Genomic DNA, 12,411 nt, shown 5'->3' with positions numbered 1-12,411 from the left:
TATTCCACTCTAATTTCTTTTTCATGGCTGAGCTGTATTCCACTCTACGGATAGACATCACATTTTGTTTATTCGTCCACCTGCTGGTGGGCATCTGGTTTATGTCTGCCTTTTGGTTCCCGTGAATGATCCACTAGGAAGCATCGTGTTCAGGTTTTCGTGTGGACGTATGTTTTCCCGTCTCTTGGATACAAGGAGCAGAATTTCTAGGTCACGTGATAAGTCTGTAGTTAAGGTTTTCAGGAAGTGCCAAACTGTTTCCCAAAGAGACTGGACCACTTTACATTCCTACCGGCGATGTATATGGGTTCCAATTTCTCCTCATTGTCGTTTTTAATGGAAGAATGAAATAGGGTGGAAAACATCGGAGTGCCTCACGTGAATGTAAACACGTTTCACAAAAATCCCCGGGATCGTGCCTGGGTCGCAGTATAATATGTATTTCTCACCGTGGGCTGTGGTCTTTCTTGGAGGGGCACGTCAGAAGCACCTGAGGGGAGGGGTTCCAACTGTGCATCCAGAAGGACAAGCCTCCCACCCTAGAGTCTGATGCGGGGAGACTGGGCGTCAGTGAGATCCTGCTGGGAAGAGTGGGGTTGGTACCATCCGTGCCAGGCCCTGGACCTAACTGTCTCTGCACAGAGTGCTCCAAACTTGCGGGGGTGGTGGGGGGCTGCAGGGCACCTGGGTGTGACTGTTCTCTTCCCAGTTCCCTCAGCAGCCCCCCTGCCCCAAACACACCTGCTCCCGTGGGTTCGTTGAGGGTTAGGGTGAGAAGAGGCATTTAAAGAGTTGAGTTCAGTGCCAGGCATAGAAGATTCTTGGTAACCGAGCGTTCGCTGTGACTCTGATTGTAACTGTTGTCATTATCAGGAGAAGGAAGAGGGAGGAAAGAGCTAATGGTGACACACACACACACACACACACACACACACACACTGTGCTGTATTTGGTCGTCTGCCGTGTACACACTGTCTGTCCAGCTCTGAGAGGAAGGAATCGGGCTGCATGGTGTGGGCTGAACCTGGGAGAAGCGGACAGTCCAGCTGGGGAGACGGAGTCTGCTCCTGGGAGACAATGCAAGGAAAATCTAAGACAGAATGGAATGAGCTGGCAAAATAGGCAGGGACGACATCTGCCTTGGGAAGCTGGGGACAGGAGAGCATCCCTGGGGAAGCCTCAAGGTCAGAAGACAGACTCAAAGTACAGGCAGGAGTTAAATCCCCAAGTTGGATACTCCTGGGCAACACTTGCCTCGCCCCTGCCCCCGGAAGGAGCTCTTCCTCAATGTCTGAATATCTTGACGCCACAGAAAATCCTCGGTTCAAAATGAAAGCAGTAGAAACATCACGACAGTCCTGGTGAATGTGCATCATCTCTTGGTCTGTGCGAGACAGCCTGACCCCAGTGCTCGCCCGCGTCTGACCTGTAAATCTTCACCATCACCTGTAAGAGAGGGCGCTGTTATCATTAGTCCCATTTTCCAGATGAGAAGACTGAGGGAGTTCAGTCGCTTGCCCAGGGTCGCAAAGCTGCTCAGGGGTGAAGCTGGGATCACAAGGCTCTGTGCCTCGACCGTGACTGTGGGCTGCAGGGCTGATGGCTAAACTCTCTTGTCTGTCTCCAGAGACAAGACGTAAAGGATTTTGACTGATTCTTCTTGCTCCTCCTGGGTCAGCCAAAGCTATTTTTAATTTGGAGTTTCAGGTGCCTCTTAAGTAATTCTCAAAAGTCCACACGCTTGGGGCTTTGTCTTTGTTTTTTCAATTCCTATAGAAAAGAATTTTGCTCCCAGATATTCTCATGGCATCTTGAAGAGACTTCACATTCATTCTGTTTCTAATCAGCAATTTATCTATTTCTAATCTGAAACTATTGCCAGGAAGCCATTTTTAAGTCTATCTTTATCAGCGAGCTTCCTGAAGCCCCTCCACAAGAAGGATTAGTGGCATTTTCGGATCTCCGTAAAACCCGTAAACAGAATAATTTCATGGTCTAATTGGAAGTTACTTTGGCAAAGGCCATCGTCTTCCTGTTTTCCAGTCTCCAAACTGTCTGGGGGCTTTTGGAAGACAGCAAAGAGTCCAGGTGTGGGGGAGTCCCAGGCCCCCTCCTGAACCTGGTCTCCAATACACTCCAGTGGCCAGAAAGTGCCTAAAATAGGGGCTGGGGGGTGGGCGTACTGGTCCCCTGAGACAGGTCAGCCTGGTCCTGCCATCAAACAAGTCTGTTTCTCCCTCCTCTTTTAAAATCTCTTGGAGGAAACTTTGCGCCATCCCGCTACTATTTTTAACAACGTTTTCTGGACCAGTGACTGTGATTCTCAGACCTAGATGACCTTCTCAGGAGAGCTCATTAAGGACCCATCACTCTAGAGATTTCAGCCAGCAACTCCTGGGGAGCTCCAAGCCAGTGGCCCAATGACCTCACTTTGAGAAACTCTGGCCTGATTTTCTGCCGCTGCCCTTTGTCCTCTTTCTTGTCTAAAAATAGGAAGCTTCATGTATAATTGGAAACTTGATTCTTCCCTCTCCACTCTCTCCTCTAGACAGTAGCCCCGACCCGGTGAAGACGGTGTTTCTGATGGCTCTGGACTGAGAAAACTCATAATGATAAAGACCTAATAGGAGTCCAGCAAAGTTTTAAAATTGATTTTAATTTTATTAATTTCTACACACCTGAACACATTTGAGGCTCTTTATTTAGAGTGCTAGGATCCCTGGATCCCCTCCTGTAGTTCCAGGCTGCCCTCCTCCCACCCAGGGCCTGTGGCCTAAGGGCCGGGAACACCGATCTAGACCGTGGTTCTCAGCCATGACCTCATGACCCTTCAGTATGTCCAGAGCAGCTCGACAGTGTGTGGCAGGTCACTCGCTATTACTAAGAGCTAAAATACCAAAATTTGTGAATGGTTTCTTTTTTTTTTTTGCGGTACGCGGGCCTCTCACTGTTGTGGCCTCTCCCGTTGCGGAGCACAGGCTCCGGACGCGCAGGCTCAGCGGCCACGGCTCACGGGCCCAGCCGCTCCGCGGCATGTGGGATCTTCCCGGACCGGGGCACGAACCCGTGTGCCCTGCATCGGCAGGCGGACTCCCAACCACTGCGCCACCAGGGAAGCCCCAAATGGTTTCTTTTTTACATAGCAAAGACAAGTACATTCAGTATTGCTCTTGTAACACCCTCACTCTTGGTCACTCACGTTCCTGAAGGCTTTAATGAACGAGCAAGAACCGGGTGGGTTTACAACTGATCCGTGGCCCCTGCGGGAAGAGAAGCTGTTGGTTTATGATGACAATGAGTTGTTAGCCTGCTTACATTTTTGTGGCACTTTGTCAAAATCTGAGCGTGCCTTAGGAAGTATACAGCGTGTAGGCATATCATCCATCCTATGGGTCTCATTTTTATATGAAAAGACTGGGAACCCTGCACCAGGCTGTCGGTTGATCACTGAGTATTCACAGTGCTATGGGTGGGGAACTGCAGGGTGAGAAGGTCCGGGTACCTCTGGGAGAACAGAGAGGCACGCACGCGGCCGAGACCTTTGTCGTCTTTGGGCCTTCCAGCTGCGTGACGGATGGGGCTCTTTCTCCTGCTTTGGGGCTCTCTGGGGCTCTAAATGTTGCCCGTTTCAACATCTAGTTTGCTGTTCGTTAGCCCAGCCTGACCTTCACTCTGAGGAGGAAGAGCTTCAGTTGGCTTAGATCTGGGTGTGGCCCCGAGGTACTAATTACGTCTCATTTTTTATACAGTCGGTCCTCACGGGCAGCACAGCCCCTCCAGCCCTTGCTGTTTTCCCTCTTAAACGCTAAATGCTTCTCTTTCTTCCACCGCTCCTCCCCCGCAGCTCCCTTCGCCGTCCCTGAGGTGTGAGCTCAGACTGACTCAGCACAGACAGACTCACTGGTGAATCGTGACCACACAGGGGCCCACAGCCCCAAGGTGCGAGCCTTTTGCAAATCCTCCAGACTCTGAGCTCTCCATGTAACTGCCGGTCTGGCCACAAGCATCAGACCCTCCCGGCCCCCTTCTCAGGGCCCCAGGGAGGCTCTGAGCTCCTCACGGGCCACTATTATAAAGGTAACTTTGGCATCCGCCCAGTTGCTGGGCCGGGGCCTATGGAGAAGGCAGCTCAGACGCTAGAGCCCGCGGGCGGCCGTCAGCGAGGAAGGTGCTTATTCTCGGGGGTTAAGGAGACAGGGGAGGACGACGTCTGGCTCCCTGTCTCACCCCGACACAACCACAGGGCCGACTGGGGACTCTGAGAGGCTCACAGGAGCCCCGCCTAAATCCCACAGTCGAGGCCAGGACACCCTGCCAGTCGTGATCAGCTCACATCCCCCAGGGGGGTTCTGTCCCCCGTGTGACCGAGGCCTCTGACGCAAACAGGGAAGACAAGGCCTTTGAGTTTGTTGCCCAGGTGGGGTTTGGCTCGAGAGTGACGGACATAAACTGTGCATCCAGCCCAGGAAAGAGGCGGGGTGGGGACCAGCAGGGTCTCAGCTGGCAGGTTTGGCCCGGGACAGAGGCGGGGTGGGGACCAGCAGGATCTCAGCTGGCAGGTTTGGCCCGGGGTGGGCAGGACACACTGCTGGGGTGAATGATTCCAAGCCACGGGAGGGATGAAGAGAGACCATGACCCCGAGGGTGACCCGGCAGGGGAGGCGAGTCTCTCAAGCGGCCTGTGCTTCGGGGGCTGAGACCCCCAGTGCTGGAGGGTTCTTCTGTGCACGTGGACACACGCGGGTGTCATTCTGAAGAGGCGGGGCTTGGGTTTTCTCAGTTTCTCTACAAGGTTCAAGACCTTGAGTCCTTTGTTCTGCTGGTGCCCACTTTTCTCCAAAGCGCCTTCTTTTTTGGCGTGTGTGTATTTCAGTCTTAATCAATTAGGATGAAAGCCCCCTTCGACGGTGAATATGCCGTCAATCCTCCAGTTCACCACCCGCCAACCTTCCTGGAGGGAGAGGGATCCTGGGACACGGGGCCACAGCGGTCACAGACACCTGGACCAGACTGACATCGAGAAGGACAGAGGTGCAGGATCTGCAGGGCCTTCCCATCGCCCTGCCCGGAGGCTGCCACCTGGCACCTAAAAGCCTCTTTGGTATCAGTGTTGAGAACACACCCTATTCCCTGCCATCTGCCATGGCGAGCCAGGCCCCAGATTCCAGCCGTCTCCTCTGAGCTGCGCAGCATCCCCACAGCGATCCCCGTCTTCCAGGGAGTGCACGTAGGGATGGACGGCCTTCCGTCCAGCGAGCGGGGTCCCTCGTGACGCCAGGCCACTGGCACCAGCTCTGCTCGGTTATTGCTCCAGAGGCACAGAGCACAGGTGGCAGGCCACACGCGGGGACCTCCACCCTGCCCTGCTGCACGGAGGCTGAACGCACGCAGCACCCACAACCGCGACCTGGTCCAAGGGCAGCATCTCCTCAGCCCAGGTGTGTCCGTGAGCAAGTGAGTCAGGTACTTGGGCGCAGTCTGGCTCATGAACCAAGGCTGGCAGGTGCCCTCAGACCTGCGGCCACTTGTTCTGAGCCCCCGGGGGGGATGCTCTCCCCAGGAGAGACTCGTGTTCACACTGCTCTCTGGAATCCTACCCAAGCGTCTAGAAGCCACAGCGACCCTACTTTCTATGTCGCAAACGGAGGCATCATAGACTGTTTTTCTTTTTTCCTTTCTTTGAATCAAGGCACACAGTTGATCCTTGAACAACAGGGGTTTGAACTGCGAGGGTTCACTTCCGTGCAGATTTTTTCGCACTGCAGGTCTACACAGTCCGAGGTTGGTTGGATTCGAGGACACGGGCTGTCGAGGCATTCTCGGATTTTCAACCGCCGAGGGTCGGTGCCCTAACCCCTGTGCTGTTCAGGGGCCCACTGTAATTGACGCATAACATGATGCTCGTTCCGGGTGAACAACATAATGTCTCCATATTTGTAAGCCTTAGGCAACGATCACCACAGTCAAGCTGGCACCCATCGCCACACACAGTTTTTCCTTTCTCGTGACGAGAACATTTTAAGATCTATTCTCTTGGCAACTTTCCAGTGTAAAATATAGTATTGTTAACTGTAGTCACCATGCCGTGCATCACATCCCCAGGGCTTATTTGTTTTATAACTGGAGGTTTGTAGCTTTTGACCCCTGCACCCAGTTCGCCCACTTCCCCCCACCCCATGCCTCTGGGGACCAGTCTGTCCTCCTGACACATAATAGCGTGACGAGGGGTCTGGTGGTGGAAGCTCAGGAACCCCCGGATCTAGGGAAGCCACAGGATCAGAAGTGACGTTGGGGAGAGGGCAAGAGCCATTCCTCACCTTTGAGCAAAGTGGGTTTGACTCGGGTGAGTGTGAGACCCACCCCCCAGCCCTGCTCCACACACACGGGGTCTGTGTCCCCTTGCCTTCCCTCCATTAAGTACAAAGGTGTCATATTGAAGATTTGTTCCTTCATCCAGCAAAACACTCCCAGGGCACCTCCTTTGGCTGTGCTCCCAGCACAAGCCCTGCTCTCTGGACCGTCCCCCTGGAGGGGATGAGTGTGTAAAATGCAGGCTGGGGACAGGGTGGCTGCCAGGAGGGCGTTGCGCAGGCCCCGGGGGACTGAAGGAGTGAGCCCTGCAGACCCCAGGGCCGGGCCAGCCAGTGGGGGGCATGCAGGCGGGACAGTGGGGGGCCGGGCTGCAGCCTCGCAGGGGGTAGCAGGGGAGGTGCCGTCCACAGGGTCTGCGGGGCCTCAGGCGGGGCCTTGGAGAGTGTCCTTCTGCGCGGCCGAGGAGGGGTCGGGGGTCACAGGGCGCCAGGAGTTGTCCCGTTGTCGAGGATTCTGAGAGTAGGAACATGGCCAGGGCTGTCCGCCGCGTTTCTCACCGTTACTGTGCCCTTGCCCTCTGTGATTACGGAGTAATCCATGGAGAGGTATCAGGGCCTGTGAACACCCTGCTCTCCAGAGACCTTCCACCCGTGACGGTCTGTATCTGAATCACTGACTCATTCTGTCATTCGTTCGTTCATTCATGCATTCATTCATTCCTGTTGTCCGTTTGACACCGTCTGTGAAGCAAACCCCTCTCCTTTCTTTAACGTCAGTGGATTCGATTTTTTCAGTGCGTTATAACTTGTTACTGTCGCTGAGAGCACCGGCGGCAGTGCGTTCGCGGCTCCTCGCCTGGGCGCTGGGTGGTGGGGGGGGGGGGAGCAGCTGCAGGGGGCAGGGGCAGGACGGGGGAGACGCCCGCCTGCGTGGCAGGTGCCGGAGGGGCTGTAGCCCGGCTCCGAGGACGGGGTTGCGGCTGTGGGTGTGAGGCCACCTGGAGGGCGACCCCAAGGGTCTGGGCTCAAGCCAGAGACGGCGGCTGTGCTGCACCGCGACGGCGTGATGGCGGGGCGGGCCACGGGGCTCGGTCAGGCCAGCGGCTTGTGCTGGGAATCCCCCATCGACTGAGAGACGGCCGCGCAACCCTCGGGACATGGGAGCAGGAGAAAAGCCTTCCGACCCGAGGCTCGGCCCCTGTAGGCGGCTCAGTAGACCTCCTCCGCCCAGCGTCCCCAGAGGGTCTCCACCACCCCCATGACGGGCGACACAGCCGTGCTCCGTCCAGGCCCTCAGTCCAGGCCCGCGGGCCGCACCCCACCCCGGGCAGACCCCCTCCCGCACGGTGACTTTCTCCCTCGGGTCTGGGGCCTCCTTGGCCGGCGCCCCTGGGCCCGTGGCCGGCAGACAGCCTGAACCTCAGCACTGGGCTGGTCTATTTCCCTCACGTCCACGGGCCTCGGGAAAACTAAGGCACCAACTTTTATGGCCATGAAGACTTTCCCAGAATATTCTGTGCACTTTAGGGGCTGTGTGACCTTAACCCCCAGGCAGACACCGTCCACCCCCCGCCCCAGTACAGCGGGACGTTCCCGTTACAGATACGCTCCGGAGTTTCGGTTCCTAAATACCGGCTTGCCGACAGGGGCTGGGTGCTCGCACAGCAGTGATTCATGGTTCTGAGCGAGGCCTGGGAATCGGCATTTAGAAAATGCTTTCCCACCCCCCACCCCCGGCATGTCATCTCCAGACAGGTTTGGGAGCTTTCAGTGTAAGAGGGGAGGGCGTCCTAGCCCCCACAGAGGTTCTCTAACTCCTTGCTTAAACAGAACGATTAGTACAATCTCTAGCCGACCGAGGCCAGGCAGCCCATCATACACACCAGGTTGCACAGAATCTATTTGAGGACAGAGATGCAGGGGATGGAAGGAGAACCTCTGGCCTCTGCCCTCAAGAGCTCAAGCCTGTTTGGGTGAGACAAGGCTGTCACAAACGTGGAACGGGTAAAAGCCTTTCTAGAGCAGATACAAATCAATGTATATTAACATTCCGCGAACAGAGGGCGAGTGGCTGGCAGGCAGGGCAGAGGCGGAGCAGGGCTGAGTCTGGAGCACGAGAGACTCCAGGTTGGGGAGACGCTCATGTTTACACCCAAACTGTTGGCCCATCTGCTTCTGTCACTTATGGAGCCGTTCCCCGGAGAGAGGTGCCCGGGTTGGGGTGCAGCCGCCAAGCTGCAGTGGGGCGTGGTTTGCAAGGCATTGTCTCGAGCAGCAGAAGCGATTCCCTGTCTGCCTTGGTGAAGAGCCAGGAACATCTGAGTGGAGGAGATCAAGGTTGTGATCTGGAAGGCAGCTGGGTCGGTTAGCGCTGCAGGGAAGTGAGACGCGCTTGGCCAGCTGGGCACGTGTCCCTTTCGCTGCAGTGCGTTCCTCACCCTGAACAGACCCTGTCCCGGGTACCCAAGCCCCTTCCAGGGCCATTCGTGTTCCCCCACTTCCCCAAGAGAGGGCTTTTCCCCACCCGTCCCCACAGTGCAGGGCGTCCGCGCTCACAGCGGAGAGATGCAGGGCCCCTCCAGCCACAGGCTGTCGCTGTGGACTGGGTGTGTTTGCTGCAATCCGGGATCTCCCGAGCTGGCCTGCGTATCGGAATCCTCTACGACCCTTGTTCAAAACAGATTTCTGGGCCCCAGACGACAGCCATTGAATCAGAATCTCCAGAAGACAGGCTTTTGAAACAAACCAGCTCTTTGGACCGGCTGAATTTGGGAAGCCTCAGTAAACCACACACCCCCTCTTACCCACGGGTGACCCAGGCCACCCTCACCCGTGGGTGACCCCATTCATGACTGGGCTGGGCTGAGGCCCACATTCTAGAAAAAAAAAAATTTTTAATGTGTTTTTTTGTCTAAAGATCAGTAGTGATAACAATAATTACTAACCTTTATCACCTGTGTGCCGGGCACAATACGGGGGTCTTTTTTTTAAATGAAGAGCTGGAATTATATTTTTTCTAGTTTTACTGAGAAATAATTGACGTACATCAGTGTCTGCATTTAAGGTGTACAGCATGATGGTGTGTCTTCTATACACTGTGGAATGATTGTGACAGTAGATGTAGTTAACATGTGTCATCTCGTAGAGACGGTGTGAAAAAAGAAAAAAATTATCCTTGTGATGAGAATGCTTAGCATTTACTGTCCTAACAACTGTCACACACAGCACACAGCAGTGGTGGCTACAGTCGTGCTGTGCGCTACATTCCTCATATTTATCTATAACTGGAAGTTTGTACCTTTGATGCCCTCCCTCCTGTTCCCCCCCCCACCATCCCCCGCCTCTAGTAACCACAAATCTGATCTCCTTTTCTGTGAGTTTGGTGGGGGGTTTTGTTTGTTTGTGTCTGTTTTTGGATTTTTTTAGATTGCACATATCAGGGAGGTCATGTGGTATGTGTGTTTCTCTGTCTGACTTATTTCACTAAGCATAATGCCCTCCAAGTCCATCCATGCTGTTGCAAATGGCAAGATTTTCTTCTTCTTTATGGCTAAATAATATCCCATTGTAGATAACGTACACCACATTTTTCTTTCTCCGTTTCTCCGTTCATGGACACTTAGGTTGTTTCCGTGTCTTGGTCATTATGAATAATGCTATAGTGAACGTATCCTTTGGATATGTTCCCAGAAGTAGAATTGCTGGAGGGTATGGTAGCTCTATTTTTAATTATCTTGAGGAAGCTTCATTCTGTTTTCCACAGCGGCTGCACCAACTTACATTCCCACCAGCAACGCACAAGGGTTCCCTTTTCTCCACATTCTCACCAGCACTTGTTATCTATTGTCTTTCTGATAATGGACATTCTAACAGGTGTGAGGTGATATCTCTTGGTTTTAATTAGCATTTCCCTAATGATTAGCTATGTTGAGCATCTTTTCACGTGTCTGTTGGCCGTTTGTATGTCTTCTTTGGAGAAATGTCTATTCGGGTTTGGTTTTTTTAAGTATTTTTTTTTTATTTGGTTGTGCTGGGTCTTAGATACGGCATGGGAACTCTTAGTTGTGGCATGCATGTGGGACCTAGTTCCCTGACCAGGGCTCGAACCCGGGCCCCCTGCATTGGGAGCGTGGAGTCTTAACCACTGTGCCACCAGGGAAGTCCCTGTCTGTTTTTTTTAATAGGATTATTTGGGGTGTTGTTTGTTTGTTTGTTTGTTTCGCTATTGAGTTGCATGTATTCTTTATATATTTTGGATTTTAATCTCTTATCAGATATACGGTTTGCAAGTGTTTTTTTCCCATTTTGTAGGTCATCTTGTCACTTTGTTGATGGTCTCCTTTGCTGTGCAGAAGCTTTTTAGTTTGATGTAGTCCCACTTGTTTATTTTCTATTTGGTTGCCGTTGGGGGGAGTGGCTTTTTATAACCTGTTATCGCATGTAATCCTCCCGATAACATAATGAAGCGTGTGCTACCGCTGCCCCTATTTTTTCAGACGGTGGGGCGCAGAAAGAAGGGAGGTTAAGCAACTCGCCCAAAGACACGTGCAGAGCTCGGTCGGAACCAGACTCCCGACCCAGGGCCCCTGAATTAACTCACTCACACTCTAGTTGTGAGCTGGCCAGCCGGGTCCCACCACCACGCTGCCCCAGGGACAGCGCCAGGAGGAGGTCGTTGCAGCCGGTCCCAGAGCCCCTGGTGGGTGGGACAGTGGGGCAAGAGGTGATGGAGGCTCACGCCGCCCCGCATCCCCAGGTACTGGAACTCGCTGAGCAACCTGGTGGCGTCCCTGCTGAACTCCGTGCGCTCCATCGCCTCCCTGCTTCTGCTGCTGTTTCTCTTCATCATCATCTTCTCCCTCCTGGGCATGCAGCTCTTCGGGGGGAAGTTCAACTTCGATGAGATGCAGACCCGGAGGAGCACGTTCGATAACTTCCCCCAGTCCCTCCTCACCGTGTTTCAGGTATGGACCCTTCTCTGCCGGGACTGTGCTCTGCGGGGAGGTCCAAGGGCCCGGGGGCGGGGGAGGAAGGAGCTTCCCGCCCACTCCCACGGGGCAGCCAGAGCAGGTCGGCCACAGGAGCCCAGGACAGTCTGTAGCTCTCCTACCCCGACCCCCAGGAAATTGCACTGCTGGATGGACCACTGGGGGAAAAACAAGGTCCAATTAAGCGGCTTAAAAACTGTTTCTTAGCCGTGGAGACCTTTATGCAAATACATTCTACGTGGAAGCCCAAAATATCAACAAAGGAAAGTGGACGGCCCTTGCTGGGGAAGGGAGGGGGACGGGACTCTCTCCTACCCTTCACGCTTGCCCCCAGGAAAATACGACTACCATCGAATTTGAGACTTCACGGACGTGTGGGCTTAGGGCCAAGCTAAAGTAGCACTTAAGTTTAAAAGTAGATCGATTTACAGATTAAACTGGGTAATATGTGGATGTTGCCAAAATCTTAAAGATGGTACCCAGAGTCCTCACGTTTGGAGAGAAGCGGGGGACCTGTGGCCCCTTAGTGAACACACTCCCCTTGACGACTTAACCCGAGGGTCAGCCACCGAGCACTGTCCCGGGGGTAGGAGGTATTTTGCCAAGGAAGCTCTCTCAGTGAATCAGACGATTTGTGCCGGTGGCCACGCACTCTGTCTAAGGAGAGGGCTGGACTTGCGGGGGTCACAGCTCAGAGCCCCGGGAGGAGAACGGGGGGCAGGAGGCGGGGGAGGAAGAGACAGATGTGAGACGTTTGTGTCTCGCAGGGGGCTGGGCAGGGGAGTTTCGGGTTTGCTGCTGGTCTAACGCTGTGTCCCTTATTGGTGGGACTGTGTCATTCAGATCCTGACCGGGGAGGACTGGAATTCGGTGATGTATGATGGGATCATGGCTTATGGCGGCCCCTCTTTTCCAGGGATGTTAGTCTGTATTTACTTCATCATCCTCTTCATCTGTGGAAATTGTATCCTTTGCTCCTGCCCCTCCCCCCGCCCCGCCCCTGCCCCTCCCCCGCCCCGCCCCTGCCCCTCCCCACCCTGCCCCTCCCCCCACCCCGCCCCCGCTGCCCCAGCGCTCAGCCTACAGCTCGATGCCAATAGGTGTGCCCCGCA

General features: G+C 54.3%; 1 protein-coding gene across 1 annotated transcript in view; it reads left to right on the top strand.

Annotated features, from left to right (window-relative positions):
• CACNA1C (calcium voltage-gated channel subunit alpha1 C) overlaps positions 1 to 12,411 on the top strand; it is a 465,580-nt gene that overhangs the window by 367,074 nt on the left and 86,095 nt on the right. Inside the window, 2 exon segments of the mRNA XM_029204130.1 lie at positions 11,068 to 11,275; positions 12,143 to 12,278. Of these exon segments, the coding sequence (XP_029059963.1) occupies positions 11,068 to 11,275; positions 12,143 to 12,278 (344 nt within the window).

Source organism: Monodon monoceros, unplaced genomic scaffold, assembly GCF_005190385.1.
Source record: "Monodon monoceros isolate NGI ecotype Baffin Bay Population unplaced genomic scaffold, NGI_Narwhal_1 Super_Scaffold_6, whole genome shotgun sequence".
Taxonomy (NCBI): domain Eukaryota; kingdom Metazoa; phylum Chordata; class Mammalia; order Artiodactyla; family Monodontidae; genus Monodon; species Monodon monoceros.
This window is presented reverse-complemented; position numbering and strand designations above follow the sequence as displayed.